Source organism: Carcharodon carcharias, chromosome 13, assembly GCF_017639515.1.
Source record: "Carcharodon carcharias isolate sCarCar2 chromosome 13, sCarCar2.pri, whole genome shotgun sequence".
Lineage (NCBI taxonomy): Eukaryota > Metazoa > Chordata > Chondrichthyes > Lamniformes > Lamnidae > Carcharodon > Carcharodon carcharias.
This window is the reverse complement of record NC_054479.1, coordinates 140,684,561-140,702,361: the sequence shown is the minus strand read 5'-3', so window position 1 is coordinate 140,702,361 and position 17,801 is coordinate 140,684,561. Positions and strand designations below refer to the sequence as shown.

At 33.5% G+C, this 17,801-nt stretch overlaps 1 protein-coding gene across 2 annotated transcripts in view; it reads right to left on the bottom strand.

Moving 5' to 3' along the window:
- mcm10 (minichromosome maintenance 10 replication initiation factor) overlaps positions 1 to 17,801 on the bottom strand; it is an 81,425-nt gene that overhangs the window by 43,898 nt on the left and 19,726 nt on the right. The window contains exons 2-7 of one of the 2 annotated variants that reach the window (XM_041201982.1): positions 9,748 to 9,798; positions 9,316 to 9,663; positions 7,919 to 8,044; positions 6,468 to 6,608; positions 2,777 to 2,966; positions 1,562 to 1,727 (exon numbers count right to left, since the gene is read on the bottom strand). In XM_041201982.1, the coding sequence (XP_041057916.1) occupies positions 1,562 to 1,727; positions 2,777 to 2,966; positions 6,468 to 6,608; positions 7,919 to 8,044; positions 9,316 to 9,663; positions 9,748 to 9,754 (978 nt within the window). In that variant the 5' untranslated portion in view covers positions 9,755 to 9,798. The remainder of the gene's footprint in view (positions 1 to 1,561; positions 1,728 to 2,776; positions 2,967 to 6,467; positions 6,609 to 7,918; positions 8,045 to 9,315; positions 9,664 to 9,747; positions 9,799 to 17,801) is intronic. The other variant, XM_041201983.1, reaches the window with a different exon arrangement.

The following is a 17,801-nucleotide window of genomic DNA, read 5'->3' as shown; positions in this document are numbered from 1 at the left end:
GACTTAACATATTGACCCATCACCTCTCAGAGTCCAGTGTTAAATATAGCCGGGCAGCCTCAAATCATTTCCTCCTCATGAGCCCACAGTTTAAAACTAGCACCAAATAATAATCCTAGCTGGACTAGCCAGAGAAGTTACAGTTGTACGAAACAGAAAAATTCATATTATTTCTAAGGATGTGATTCTAAAGTTGTTGTTAGGACAGTCTGTAGCTGGCAGCACTATACCTCCTGGGAGTGCTCAACTTTAATGAAAAAAGGCTTGCTTGCCTTTCATGACCTTAGGCTATCCCAAAGAGTTTTAGAGGTAGTGAAATGCTTTTGAAGTGTATTCACTGTAGGCAATAAAGGAAAGGTGGCAGACAATTTGCAAACAGCTAACTCCCACAACCAATAATGTAATAATAACCAGACCATCTGTTTTTAGTGCTGTCCTTTGGGGAAAAGTGCTGGACAGGACACAGAGAATTCATTCTGCTCGTCTTCAAAATAGCGACATGGGATCTTTTACACCCACCTGAGAGGGCATGTGAAAGACACCACCTCTGACAATGGAGCTTAGACTATGTGAAGTTCCTGCTGACAAAAGATGGCCAAAACAGTTGATAGGTACATGAAGAAAAGGATGATAGAGCTATGTGAGGAACAGGCCTATGGGATAATTTTAGATTGCAAAGAGTTAGCCCAGACATAAAAGGCTGAATAGCTTTGCTCTTTGTTTTATACTTCTATGGTTTTAAGTGAGGGAAGACTAGTAACTCATGAATGAAGATGTCGTAAGATGTATATATCTTCCTACGTTGTAGAATTATTATTCTAGTTATTATTTTGTTCCATTCTACACCAAATTGAGATAACTGGTGCAAACAGTACATTTTAAAACCAATAGTAGTTCTTTTCCCTTCACCGGTGTTTCTCTCTCTATTCTGAAGTGACCAATATTTGCCTTATCATCACCTAATTTTGCCTTGCAACAACTTTACCAGTCAATCCTGCATTCTGCCCTGTCACAGGCTTCTCCTTTAGTTCATTTTCTGACCTCACCCCATTTATCCTTTCTCTGGCTCTATACTTGCTGAATAGCTGTTCCTCTTCCAGTTTTGATGAAAGGTTATCGATCTGTAACATGAATTCGGTTTCTCTACAGATGTGGTTGACATATAGTCAGTGTTTCTGGCAGTTTCTGTTATTATTTGACCATTATTTATGTCAGCTTTCAAAGAGAGCAGCTGTAAGCGAATGCACTGTGGGCTAATTTGCAGCCGAAGCTAATCCTTGCTTCAAGAACTGTCCGCACATGTGCACGTTCAGCTGGAGTTACTGGGCAGTGATAACTCCAGCTTATCTCCTAATACAGGGTGTTGAATCAAACTGTAGTGCTGTATTGCAGTTCTGGCCGAGGGCAGTTAACTACTATAACATCTTAGATTTGGCGTTTCCAATAATAATTAAGATTTGAATAGAAGAATTATGCTCAATGAAATCAATAAGATGTAAGCACATCAAGGAAAGTTAGAGATATCTTCAAATACTGATTAATCTTCAGATATTGTACATACATTGTTAGAGCTCTGAGGTGTAACCTTCTTAATGACAACCGCGAATGTAACCCAGTCTGCATCCTCCAGGTTTTCACTTGCAAGTTTTGAACGCAGCTGGGAGAGACGGATCAGCTTTCGACCTTGCATCTTTCGCTCCATCTCCGTTGATGAAACTACCGGGTTCCTGGTGAGATGAAAACGTTTACAGTTTAAATTGAAAGTAATTCTTGATTTTTTTTAAATGAAGCATAGTAATAAAGGTTACAATAACCAAGACATTTTGACACATTACCAAAGCCTTTTGGAAGCCCCTTTCTCTTTTAATTGGAATGGCACAGGACATGGACGTCCCTACAGCCAGTATCAATTTCTAATTGCAATTGGTGCAATGATGGTGCATTTCTGCCACTTCACTGATTCTGCTATCTCCCTCCATCACGTCAACTACATGTCAAACTAATCTGCTGAATGTGAAGTGCACTGGAATGTTCCGAGAGTGCCGTATAATGCAAGCTCTTTTTCTAATGAATAGTGCTCCATCTAGTGACTGTGTGAAGGGCTGGCAAAACTCATTAAATAAACAAAACCGACAGTGCAATTTAACACACAACCTTCTAGAAAAGGGAAGTAAAACAGAAAATGCTGGAAACATTCAGCAGGTCAGTCGGAGCCTGTGAAGAGAACAGATGCTGGCTCATTGTCTGTATGCTCCTAGCATTTTCTGTTTTTGTCTCAGATGTCCAGTACTTGTTGAGTTTTCTTTAGATAGTTTGTTCCACCCAATACCCCAAAACTGTTTGGGTCACTGTACAAGTTTTCTACAATGGATGTTCCATGATTTGCATTCTAATTGTCTAAATTTGAGTTTTCACCAGACAAAGCTTTGTGCTAGATATTGCATTGGACCAACCTCCCCGCCTGGCATAATTCAAGCAGGGTTGAGAAATACGCCCCCATTTATAAAGAGGGAAACAAATCAAAACACCTTTCTGTTTATGGACGGGCGGTGTGAGGCAAAATTAGTGCTGTTTAAATTAAACCCCCTGCTGTCCGTAGCAATACAAAAATGTTGGGAAATGAGTATTTATTATGTTACCTCAAATGACGCAGAGTCAAACGTAACCAGCTAAGAAACGCGACTAATCTTTCAGCAGCAGAGAAACCCAATTGAAGAAAGAATGATATCTAATATTTTAAAAAGAAAACACATTGCAGAGAAATCAACGACTGTACCTCAGCCTCAAGCCGGAGAATTTATCCATGGCTATGTTAGAATTTGTAGCCCTCGAAGTTCCTGGCCTTTCACAATCTTCTGCCGTTGCAGGAAGTTTCTGATGCGTTGTATTAGATTTGTTGCTGGTTTTTAGAGGCTGAAGTAGCGGCTTATTTCCAGGCTGTATTTGGGTGGGACTTCTCTCTGTGACTAAGGAAAAATATTCACAAAATGTAATCATATTGGTCTCTTGCTATTAATATAGTAAAACAGCAGACACAAAATGTGCAATTTTTGAAGTGGATTACTTGAGTCTCAAAGGCAGCCACTCCTTCCACTGACAGTGAGGGCTCAGCACCCCCTCCACAATATTATTTCTTGACTTGGAGTTTCCCATTCAACAGGTTATGCATTGTCCGAGCTCTTCTCCCCTCAAAAGGTTCTTTATCCACCTTTTCTTTCTCCTCCTACCAAAACAGGGTACCTCTCTCTTTCTCAGTTTCCCATAGGTTCTTGCTTTCTCTATTTCTTTCCCCATCCTCAAAAGGATGTTTCTCCCTCTTCCACCTGCCCTTTCCCCAAAAGCGATACATATTTTTGATCTCCATTCCATAGGCTGCAACACAGCTAAAATATAGGCTCAAATTTTCTAGGGGGCAGGCGCATCAATGGAGCAAAGATTTAAACTATATTATCTGATTGTATTTAAATGAGGTGTTAAAATTTTTATGTTAGACAATCCCAAGTACTATACTTGTATTGCATGAATATCTACACAAGACTTGAAATGTTAAATCCATAGTCGGGCAGTAAACATTAAATGTTATAGTGAATATTGCTATACCATTTCAAAATGCCGTATAACATGATACCATACTGAACAGCTAATGTGCAGTACAGCACTAAGCATTATAGAAAGCACTACATTAAACAGTATTATACCAAATCATATCCATAAGAGGTATGCTGAACCTGCTTAGATTACTGTATTAAATACATCTATAAGATATTAAAGTAAATACTAAAAATGAACCACCACATTATGATATATATCTATACATTAAACACATACAATACCTCGCTACCATACTAATACAATAATAGACTGAAGTGCCCATTATATAGCACTGCATAACGTATAACGAATGTGTATATCACATTCCTCATTTCATTTAATTTTAACATAACAATATATTTTATTAAATTAAGAAACATAGTGTAGGAAATAATGAGATTATCTGGAGAACAATCGCAGATCTGCAGATTGTACACTTGTGCCCAATTCCATTTTGTCATCCAACTTTGTTTTCAAAGTTTCCATTTGGTGATTAACATTGAGGCTCACCCACAAGCACTGGTGCTGCTATTCATCATCTAATATTACGTGCATGAGAATCGGACGCAGCAACTTATATAAGTTGGATAAGTTTTGAACTGCTATTCTAGGTTTAAAAGAAAATTATCTGCCAAGACTTGAATGATAAGCTGCTGAAATGTATGAGGAAATAGTAACTTCGCAAAAATAATAAGATCAAAAAGGAACTGAAGAGAACAGATTGTAGTGTTACACAGCTAGTGGAAATGAGCCAGCCTTCCGATTTCTTGCTGTTGATCATAGTAAATTGCTTTTCACGTATTTAAAATGTGTCCAAATAGTTCCAAAATGACACATAATTTGCCGATTAATAACAATGAGAACTAAAGCTACTATTGCTCTCAACTATAGGGCAAATTTTGAATAGCTAGTTAAATTAGTAACTATTTTGCATCCTAAAAAGATCTATACAACACTGTATTTTGTTCCTTGCAAGATAATTAATCATATTCCATGAGGGACCAAAGGCATTTTTCTCCTTTGAAGAGAGATAAGTGGCTATATAGTTTGAGGGACACTGCTCCACATCAAGCCTGAAGCAAGGTAAGGAAGCAGGCCTCCATTAACTACCACAGTCAGTAACTCAGGCCATTGGTATTATTCTGCTCCACATTCTAGCCAACTGAGCTAACCAACACCCTGTCCTTGAAAAACAATACAAAAATAATTAACCCCAAATACTTCACTTTGTGAGATTTCCAGAGCAAAGTAAATGCCCAGACACCTATTCGGCGACATATATATTTTTTTATTCATTCACAGGATGTGGGCTTCGCTAGCGTTTATTGCCCATCCCTAGTTGCTCTTGAGAAGGTGGTGGTGAGCTGCCTTCTTGAACCGCTGCAGTCCCTATGGTGTAGCCTCAGTTTGGGTCGTTGGTGAGATGTACAAAATATGTTCCATCAAGAATGAAGAAAACGTCAAACTGACAACTATATTCTGGTTTGCACTGGGTTTTGTTCAAACATACGAAGACCTCTGCTGCTGACAGGGTTAAAAGAGACAGTTTACAAGGTGTAATAAACGTCTTGCACAAGACTTTGGCAAAAGAACATTTTAGAAACTCTAAAACAAAAACAGAATTACCTGGAAAAACTCAGCAGGTCTGGCAGCATCGGCGGAGAAGAAAAGAGTTGACGTTTCGAGTCCTCATGACCCTTCGACGTCGAAGGGTCATGAGGACTCGAAACGTCAACTCTTTTCTTCTCCGCCGATGCTGCCAGACCTGCTGAGTTTTTCCAGGTAATTCTGTTTTTGTTTTGGATTTCCAGCATCCGCAGTTTTTTTGTTTTTATTTTAGAAACTCTGTTCAGTTTGGTCCCTTCATTTGGTGCGTGACACAGAGACCATTAAAAAGCATCAGAAGAAGAGAGCTGTCAGAATGTTTTCAGCTTAAAAAGTTGGGACTCTTCACTTTAAAACTGCACAGACTTAAGGGCGATTTGATAAGAGTTGTATAAAATAATTGGGAGGTCTTATGGTGCAGTGGGTTGTGTCCCTGCCTCTGAGGCAGAAGCTCCTGGTTCGAGTCCCACTCTAGGGCTTGTTGGCCAAGGAAAGTGGATTCATAATGCAGTCAGTGTCAACCTGCAAATATATGCCTATAGCAGGCAGTATAGAGTGGGAGAGATTGCTGGTCAGCCATGTGACAGAAAGGAAGTTGAAGCCTCTAAAATCATTATCCATAGCTCCAGACTACAAACATATAAAAGTGCATGTTGCCAAAGCAACTCGGACTCCCTCAGTGAACTGCAATGCACCACCACCATCATATAAAATAATCAAAGGGCTAGATTGTGTTCCTATAGCTAGATCTCAATTTAATACAGTGGGTATTACTTTAATATCATGGTTACGGGTCTAATTTGTCAATGGGGTATGGGGCTGCATGTTAGGTGGTTCTTTCCTTCTCAGTGGATAACTGACCTTGGGAACAAGTTGTCAGCTTGTGTTACCTCAGCAAACTCTTCAAAGAAGGAGAGCTGGACCAGTTTGTGGTTTGGGAGAGCCTTATAAAAGATAAGTGAAATATATAAGGTACTATAGGCTTAGTCAATGCAGTCTCCTGAATTAGTTTTTAACTCTCTAAGCAGGGTTGGAGAGGGCTTTTTCCAGATTATTCATCTCTAACTTGCCTTGGGGGGTTTTTAATCAGCTTTTTGCTTCTCTTGGTAATTAGAAGGTTGCTGGTTAGCGGCTGCCTAACCATGGTGATTCACATATCACAGCTACAAGGGGCAGGCTTGATGGACCAGTTGGCTTTTTACCTGCCTGCCATTTTCAAACATTCGTAAATAAATACATTTTTAATAAGCAAGAAGCACTGGATCAATTACCTGCTGTTGGATTTGCAGGTTGCTGGGTCTTGCATAACTTGGTTTTCAAAAGGCTAGTTTTAGGATTGGAAGAGGGCATACGCAGAGCTTCCTGAAAAGACGGGCTTTCCATTATACTTTGTGGAGTACGTGTAGTTTTACCTGTTGAAAACACAACAGTTAAAATAATAAAAACTTAAAATTGAGAAAATAAAAGGAGCCTATTACTGGAACTGTGAGGGAAGTTATGAGACAAGAGTCACGAGACACAATGCTATTCTTGACGACAGTCCAGATGGGCATTCCTCAGCAGAACAATTTCACCACCAATTGTGTGCACAAATGCAGCTTATACACACACACACACATTATCAGAATGCCAACTATTCTAACTGCAGTGTATTGGTATGATACATTAATTCAGTGATAATTCCTGCTGTTACATCAACTTGTTCTGATTTGAACTGAAACTCCCACACCATCTAAGCAAAGTCCGATTTCAGAAAAATGTTGAAATGATTTTGCTGCAACCTCTAAGTCACAGTATAAATTAAGCATGAACATTATAATAACTCATGAGGGCTATAGGACTGAATTTTCTAATTGCCAAACAATACCAGGTAGCGGCGCATGGGCTCAGAATCAAGCCAGGCCAGTAAGTTTTGCTGCCAGCCATATACATCACATGAACATATGAAATAGGAGCAGAAGCCCCTCGAGCCTGCTCCTCCATTCAATAGGATCATGGCTGATCTGTTTGTGTTTCGAATTCCACATTCCCATCTACCCTCAATAACCTTTGATTCCCTTTCCTAACCAGAATCTGTCTACCACTGCCTTAAAAATATTCAATGACTCAGCCTCCACCGCCTTCTGAGGTAGAGGGTCTCATAGTCGCACAACCTTCTGAGAGAAAAAAATTTCTCCTCATCTTTGCCCTAAAAGGGCGGCCCCTAATTTTAAACCAGTGCCCCCTAGTTCTGGGCTCACCCACAAGAGGAAACATCCTTTCCACACCCACCTTGTCAAGGCCGTTCAGGATCTTATATACTTCACTCAAACCACCCCTCACTCTTCTAAACTCCAGTGGAAACAAGCCCAGCCTGTCCAACAAATCCCACATGAAGGCTGCACTGTTCATATCATGGGTCTATTTACAACAAAACAGCGTAACACGTAATATCAAACCTCCAGTTCAAAAGTAGTGCAAAATAGTACCAAAAAAGACAAATTTGAAGCACGATCTGAAAAGATACTACAGTAAAGTTAAACAGCATCTTTGAGACATATACCAACTTCTGTGAACTGGGTTCTGGATGGCTCCTTCTGGAATAAAGATACATCAGGTGCCTAGAACCTGAAATGCATCAGTGCCATTTCACTCATAGTCAAGCTTCCTTTACAGGGACTACTCAGTAAATCACAGCGTGTTTCCTCCACCTGCCAGTTTATGTCTACATATTAATCCATACCTGGTGTTTTCAGCTTGTTTTCGGGTGAGGTCTTCCCAGAACTAACGACGGATTTTGGACCATCTGCAACCTTTGCCAACTGTCTCTGTAATTTTTCCATCTGCAGCTTCATCTGTTCCAGTTTCGCTTTGGGGAAAAAAAATACAAGGATACTTAGGGAGGCACCAAGTCTCTGACCACATAAAATTTAAATAATATTCGATCTGCAAAGATGTGAGTATTTCTGGGTTAATCTCCTCCGTCTGCCCAATGCAAAGCAATTCCCATAAAGAAAGGCGAGAGTTCTCCTAATCTGTAGAAACGCTTTCCCATGACTATTCCTCACCAGTGACAGAAAATAAATGTAATTCACAAATCTTAAACACAATGCAGATCTGAAATCACTCATTTATGTTGGATATTTCTTTGCGTACATTCAAGAGACACAGAAGTTTTCACAAAGCGTATTTGCTCCTGCTGCTTTGTTCCTTCACTGCATATTCCAAGAATTCAGCAGTTGCACTTTTTTTTAAAAACACATCAATATTCAAAATATTCATTATGCAAGCAGAAAGTTCAGTAGTTTTTTTAACAGAAAGAAACTGGTGCGCTCAATTATTTATAACAGGTAATAAATTGCAAAATATTGCTCGATTTTATGGCTGACAGATAAATAAAATATCTATCCCTCAGTCGACATCAAAATCAGATGATTTGGTCATTATCACATTGCTGTTTGTTGGAGCTTGCTATGCTTAAATTGGCTGCTGTGTTTCCTACATTGTAACAGTGACTACCCTTCAAAAGTATTGGCTTTTGATGACCTGAAATTAAGAAAGGCACTATAGAAATGCAAATCTTTCTTGATCTCATGGCTGATACCATTATCTGACCTCATCATCGTGTTTCTTGTAATAAATCTCACCCGTCAAAAGTATTATTCTATATGTTTATATGATTAAAGGAGAAATCGGTCTGATAGCAATAATTATGTTGAACTTAAGATTCTCGCATCTTTATTTCTTACCTTAAAGAGTCTCTGGCACTGTGCTTGGACATTCTGTGTCCCCTTAATTCACTCGTCTCTGTGTGACTTCCTCCAGCTACGCACCTAACACCTGTAGACACTGCCCTTTTGCCTAGGTGGTGATCCACTGCCTGACATTATGTGGAATTATTAGCTTATCAATGCGCTTATAAGCACCAGTTGAGAAAATTTAACATTATTGTATTTGTCTTGTTAATTTTTCAGCTCATGGAGCTGAAATGAACCACAGCCCCTGTTTTTTTCCCAGCCAGTTGCCCTTTCAAATACCCTTCCTCAGCAGCAGTGCCTGACTGAGTAAACCTAGTCCTGTCATTTCTGTGATAAGCTGCAGATGGGAAACAGATTTAGCAGTGCATTAATTGTGAAATACCTTCTAATTTGACTTTTGATTTTTCTGGCTTCTTTTGATCAGAAGTGAGAGATGGTTGGTCAGTTTTTTGACCGCTTCTTTTACTCTCCTCCTCCTCCTCCTCCAAGTCATCCACATCCCCAAAGAGAGCACTGATTTCCATAGCCTGGGCACCATCCTCTTCATCTCCATCGAACAGCTCATTCCATTCGTCATCCTCGTCAAGTGATCCCTGCTCACCCCGAGAACATCCTGCAGATTCCACAATCTCTTCCTCTTCATTCGCATCCAAGAGGGATGCCAGTAGATCCATGTCCTCAAGATCTGAATCAGAGTGCAGTTTGGTCTCTAGTTTTAAAAGCCACCCTGCTAAAATTATTGATATTTTTCAGCGAAGTTTTTGAAATGCAATTTACTTTAAAGCTAGAATGCAATTAACTGAAATGTTCTTACCTTCCATGGTATAACAATATGATTAACAAGGCTTCAGAAAATGGTGTCACGCTAAAAATTAAAATAAGATTGTATCATTAACAGTGAAAACAAGTTACTCTGAATAAACTAAACTGTTGTGCAGCCACAATTCCCACACTAGAAAGGCATTTTTTTTGCAGGTTATGCATAGATTAATGCACAAAGTATAGACTTTCCACCCTGTGCAAACACAAATACCTGATGTGTTGAAGATTTATGGAGGGTTCATTGGCCCGTGGAGATTCACCAGAATCACAACTAGATTAAAGGGTTAACTTACACCACCAGGTTGCACAACATCCCTTGATTTAGGGGGCGATTTAATTGGGGTATTTAAACTGATGAAGGGATGGTTGAGGTTGGTTTAATTACAACGAGGCCATTCCAGACTCACTCAGAGCCCGTCACCCCCCAAAGACCAGCCTCCCCCCACCCACCCCCACCCCAGGTATATTTAGTGATATTTAACTCTCGGTATATTTAATGATATTTAACTCTCGGTATATTTAGTGATATTTAACACTCGGTATATTTAATGATATTTAACACTCGGTATATTTAATGATATTTAACTCTCGGTATATTTAATGATATTTAACACTCGGAATATTTAGTGATATTTAACACTCGGTATATTGAATGATATCCAACTCTCGGTATATTTAATGATATTCAACACTCGGTATATTTAGTGATATTTAACTCTCGGTATATTTAGTGATATTTAACACTCGGTATATTTAGTGATATTTAACACTCGGTATATTTAATGATATTTAACTCTCGGTATATTTAATGATATTTAACTCTCGGTATATTTAATGATATTTAACTCTCGGTATATTTAATGATATTTAACACTCGGTATATTTAGTGATATTTAACTCTCGGTATATTTAATGATATTTAACACTCGGTATATTTAATGATATTTAACACTCGGTATATTTAGTGATATTTAACTATCGGTATATTTAATGATATTTAACTCTCGGTATATTTAATGATATTTAACTCTCGGTATATTTAGTGATATTTAACTCTCGGTATATTTAATGATATTTAACTCTCGGTATATTTGATGATATTTAACTCTCGGTATATTTAGTGATATTTAACACTCGGTATATTTAGTGATATTTTACACTCGGTATATTTAATGATATTTTACACTCGGTATATTTAGTGATATTTAACTCTCGGTATATTTAATGATATTTAACACTCGGTATATTTAATGATATTTAACTCTCGGTGTATTTAGTGATATTTAACTCTCGGTATATTTAATGATATTTTACACTCGGTATATTTAGTAATATTTAACTCTCGGTATATTTAATGATATTTTACACTCGGTATATTTAGTGATATTTAAATCTCGGTATATTTAATGATATTTAACTCTCGGTATATTTAGTGATATTTTACACTCGGTATACTTAATGATATTTAACTCTCGGTATATTTAATGATATTTAACACTCGGTATATTTAATGATATTTAACTCTCGGTATATTTAATGATATTTAACTCTCGGTATATTTAGTGATATTTAACTCTCGGTATATTTAATGATATTTAACTCTCGGTATATTTAATGATATTTAACTCTCGGTATATTTAGTGATATTTTACACTCGGTATATTTAATGATATTTTACACTCGGTATATTTAGTGATATTTAACACTCGGTATATTTAGTGATATTTAACACTCGGTATATTTAGTGATATTTAACACTCGGTATATTTAGTGACATTTTACACTCGGTATATTTAGTGATATTTTACACTCGGTATATTTAATGATATTTTACACTCGGTATATTTAGTGATATTTAACTCTCGGTATATTTAATGATATTTAACACTCGGTATATTAAATGATATTTAACTCTCGGTATATTTAGCGATATTTAACTCTCGGTATATTTAGTGATATTTAACTCTCGGTATATTTAATGATATTTAACTCTCGGTATATTTAGTGATATTTAACTCTCGGTATATTTAGTGATACTTAACTCTCGATATATTTAATAATATTTAGCTCTCGGTATATTTAATGATATTTAACTCTCGGTATATTTAGTGATATTTTACACTCGGTATATTTAATGATATTTAACTCTCGGTATATTTAGTGATATTTAACTCTCGGATTATTTAGTGATATTTAACTCTCGGTATATTTAATGATATTTAACTCTCGGTATATTTAATGATATTTTACAAGCGGTACATTTAGTGATAGTTAACTCTCGGTATATTTAATGATATTTTACACTCGGTATATTTAGTGATATTTAACTCTCGGTATATTTAATGATATTTTACACTCGGTATATTTAATGATATTTAACTCTCGGTATATTTAACGATATTTTACACTCGGTATATTTAATGATATTTAACTCTCGGTATATTTAATGATATTTTATACTCGGTATATTTAGTGATATTTAACTCTCGGTATATTTAATGATATTTTACACTCGGTATATTTAGTGATAATTAACTCTCGGTATATTTAATGATATTTAACACTCGGTATATTTAACGATATTGAACTCTCGGTATATTTAGTGATATTTAACTCTCGGTATATTTAACGATATTTTACACTCGGTATATTTAATGATATTTAACTCTCGGTATATTTAATGATATTTTACACTCGGTATATTTAGTGATATGTAACTCTCGGTATATTTAATGATATTTTACACTCGGTAAATTTAATGATATTTAACTCTCGGTATATTTAATGATATTTAACACTCGGTATATTTAGTGATATTTAACTCTCGGTATATTTAATGATATTTAACACTCGGTATATTTAACGATATTTAACTCTCGGTATATTTAGTGATATTTAACTCTCGGTATATTTAATGATATTTAACACTCGGTATATTTAACGATATTTAACTCTCGGTATATTTAATGATATTTAACACTCGGTATATTTAATGATATTTAACACTCGGTATATTTAGTGATATTTAACACTCGGTATATTTAATGATATTTAACACTCGGTATATTTAACGATATTTAACTCTCGGTATATTTAATGATATTTAACACTCGGTATATTTAATGATATTTAACACTCGGTATATTTAGTGATATTTAACTCTCGGTATATTTAATGATATTTTACACTCGGTATATTTAGTGATATTTAACTCTCGGTATATTTAATGATATTTTACACTCGGTATATATAGTGATATTTAACTCTCGGTATATTTAACGATATTTTACACTCGGTATATTTAATGATATTTAACTCGGTATATTTAATGATATTTTACACGCGGTATATTTAGTGATATTTAACTCTCGGAATATTTAATGATATTTTACACTCGGTATATTTAGTGATATTTAACTCTCGGTATATTTAACGATATTTTACACTCGGTATATTTAATGATATTTAACTCTCGGTATATTTAATGATATTTTACACTCGGTATATTTAATGATATTTAACTCTCGGTATATTTAACGATATTTTACACTCGGTATATTTAGTGATATTTAACTCTCGGTATATTTAATGATATTTTACACTCGGTATATTTAGTGATATTTAACTCTCGGTATATTTAATGATATTTAACACTCGGTATATTTAGTGATATTTAACTCTCGGTATATTTAATGATATTTAACTCTCGGTATATTTAATGATATTTTACACTCGGTATATTTAATGATATTTAACTCTCGGTATATTTAATGATATTTTACACTCGGTATATTTAATGATATTTAACTCTCGGTATATTTAATGATATTTTACACTCGGTATATTTAATGATATTTAACTCTCGGTATATTTAATGATATTTTACATTCGGTATATTTAGTGATATTTAACTCTCGGTATATTTAATGATATTTTACACTCGGTATATTTAATGATATTTAACTCTCGGTATATTTAATGATATTTAACACTCGGTATATTTAGTGATATTTAACTCTCGGTATATTTAATGATATTTAACACTCGGTATATTTAGTGATATTTAACTCTCGGTATATTTAATGATATTTAACACTCGGTATATTTAACGATATTTTACACTCGGTATATTTAGTGATATTTAACACTCGGTATATTTAGTGATATTTAACTCTCGGTATATTTAACGATATTTTACACTCGGTATATTTAATGATATTTAACTCTCGGTATATTTAATGATATTTTGCACTCGGTATATTTAGTGATATTTAACTCTCGGTATATTTAATGATATTTTACACTCGGTATATTTAGTGATATTTAACTCTCGGTATATTTAACGATATTTTACACTCGGTATATTTAATGATATTGAACTCTCGGTATATTTAATGATATTTTACACGCGGTATATTTAGTGATAGTTAACTCTTGGTATATTTAATGATATTTTACACTCGGTATATTTAGTGATATTTAACTCTCGGTATATTTAATGATATTTTACACTCGGTATATTTAATGATATTTAACTCTCGGTATATTTAATGATATTTAACTCTCGGTATATTTAATGATATTTTACACTCGGTATATTTAGTGATATTTAACTCTCGGTATATTTAATGATATTTTACACTCGGTATATTTAGTGATATTTAACTCTCGGTATATTTAATGATATTTAACACTCGGTATATTTAACGATATTGAACTCTCGGTATATTTAGTGATATTTAACTCTCGGTATATTTAACGATATTTTACACTCGGTATATTTAATGATATTTAACTCTCGGTATATTTAATGATATTTTACACTCGGTATATTTAGTGATATTTAACTCTCGGTATATTTAATGATATTTTACACTCGGTATATTTAATGATATTTAACTCTCGGTATATTTAATGATATTTAACACTCGGTATATTTAGTGATATTTAACTCACGGTATATTTAACGATATTTAACACTCGGTATATTTAACGATATTTAACTCTCGGTATATTTAGTGATATTTAACTCTCGGTATATTTAGTGATATTTAACACTCGGTATATTTAGTGATATTTAACTCTCGGTATATTTAACGATATTTTACACTCGGTATATTTAGTGATATTTAACTCTCGGTACATTTAATGATATTTTACACTCGGTATATTTAGTGATATTTAACTCTCGGTATATTTAACGATATTTAACACTCGGTATATTTAACGATATTTAACTCTCGGTATATTTAGTGATATTTAACTCTCGGTATATTTAACGATATTTAACACTCGGTATATTTAACGATATTTTACACTCGGTATATTTAGTGATATTTAACACTCGGTATATTTAACGATATTTAACTCTCGGTATATTTAGTGATATTTAACTCTCGGTATATTTAGTGATATTTAACACTCGGTATATTTAATTATATTTAACTCTCGGTATATTTAATGATATTTTACACTCGGTATATTTAGTGATATTTAACTCTCGGTATATTTAATGATATTTTACACTCGGTATATTTAGTGATATTTAACTCTCGGTATATTTAATGATATTTAACACTCGGTATATTTAACGATATTGAACTCTCGGTATATTTAGTGATATTTAACACTCGGTATATTTAATGATATTTAACACTCGGTATATTTAGTGATATTTAACTCTCGGTATATTCAATGATATTTTACACTCGGTATATTTAGTGATATTTAACTCTCGGTATATTTAATGATATTTTACACTCGGTATATTTAGTGATATTTAACTCTCGGTATATTTAACGATATTTTACACTCGGTATATTTAATGATATTTAACTCTCGGTATATTTAATGATATTTTACACTCGGTATATTTAATGATATTTAACTCTCGGTATATTTAATGATATTTAACACTCGATATATTTAGTGATATTTAATTCTCGGTATATTTAATGATATTTAACACTCGGTATATTTAATGATATTTAACTCTCGGTATATTAGTGATATTTAACTCTAGGTATACTTAATGATATTTAACTCTCGGTATATTTAGTGATATTTTACACTCGGTATATTTAATGATATTTAACTCTCGGTATATTTAGTGATATTTAACTCTCGGTATATTTAGTGATACTTAACTCTCGGTATATTTAATAATATTTAGCTCTCGGTATATTTAATGATATTTAACTCTCGGTATATTTAGTGATATTTTACACTCGGTATATTTAATGATATTTAACTCTCGGTATATTTAGTGATATTTAACTCTCAGTATATTTAGTGATATTTAACTCTCGGTATATTTAATGATATTTAACTCTCGGTATATTTAATGATATTTTACACTCGGTATATTTAATGATATTTAACTCTCGGTATATTTAATGATATTTAACACTCGGTATATTTAGTGATATTTAATTCTCGGTATATTTAATGATATTTAACACTCGGTATATTTAATGATATTTAACTCTCGGTATACTTAGTGATATTTAACTCTAGGTATACTTAATGATATTTAACTCTCGGTATATTTAGTGATATTTTACACTCGGTATATTTAATGATATTTAACTCTCGGTATATTTAGTGATATTTAACTCTCGGTATATTTAGTGATACTTAACTCTCGGTATATTTAATAATATTTAGCTCTCGGTATATTTAATGATATTTAACTCTCGGTATATTTAGTGATATTTTACACTCGGTATATTTAATGATATTTAACTCTCGGTATATTTAGTGATATTTAACTCTCAGTATATTTAGTGATATTTAACTCTCGGTATATTTAATGATATTTAACTCTCGGTATATTTAATGATATTTTACAAGCGGTATTTTTAGTGATAGTTAACTCTCGGTATATTTAATGATATTTTACACTCGGTATATTTAGTGATATTTAACTCTCGGTATATTTAATGATATTTTACACTCGGTATATTTAATGATATTTAACTCTCGGTATATTTAACGATATTTTACACTCGGTATATTTAATGATATTTAACTCTCGGTATATTTAATGATATTTTATACTCGGTATATTTAGTGATATTTAACTCTCGGTATATTTAATGATATTTTACACTCGGTATATTTAGTGATAATTAACTCTCGGTATATTTAATGATATTTAACACTCGGTATATTTAACGATATTGAACTCTCGGTATATTTAACGATACTTTACACTCGGTATATTTAATGATATTTAACTCTCGGTATATTTAATGATATTTTACACTCGGTATATTTAGTGATATGTAACTCTCGGTATATTTAATGATATTTTACACTCGGTATATTTAATGATATTTAACTCTCGGTATATTTAATGATATTTAACACTCGGTATATTTAACGATATTTTACACTCGATATATTTAGTGATATTTAACTCTCGGTATATTTAATGATATTTTACACTCGGTATATTTAGTGATATTTAACTCTCGGTATATTTAATGATATTTAACACTCGGTATATTTAACGATATTTAACTCTCGGTATATTTATTGATATTTAACTCTCGGTATATTTAATGATATTTAACACTCGGTATATTTAGTGATATTTAACTCTCGGTATATTTAATGATATTTAACACTCGGTATATTTAACGATATTTAACTCTCGGTATATTTAATGATATTTAACACTCGGTATATTTAATGATATTTAACACACGGTATATTTAATGATATTTAACACTCGGTATATTTAGTGATATTTAACACTCGGTATATTTAATGATATTTAACACTCGGTATATTTAACGATATTTAACTCTCGGTATATTTAATGATATTTAACACTCGGTATATTTAATGATATTTAACACTCGGTATATTTAGTGATATTTAACTCTCGGTATATTTAATGATATTTTACACTCGGTATATTTAGTGATATTTAACTCTCGGTATATTTAATGATATTTTACACTCGGTATATTTAGTGATATTTAACTCTCGGTATATTTAACGATATTTTACACTCGGTACATTTAATGATATTTAACT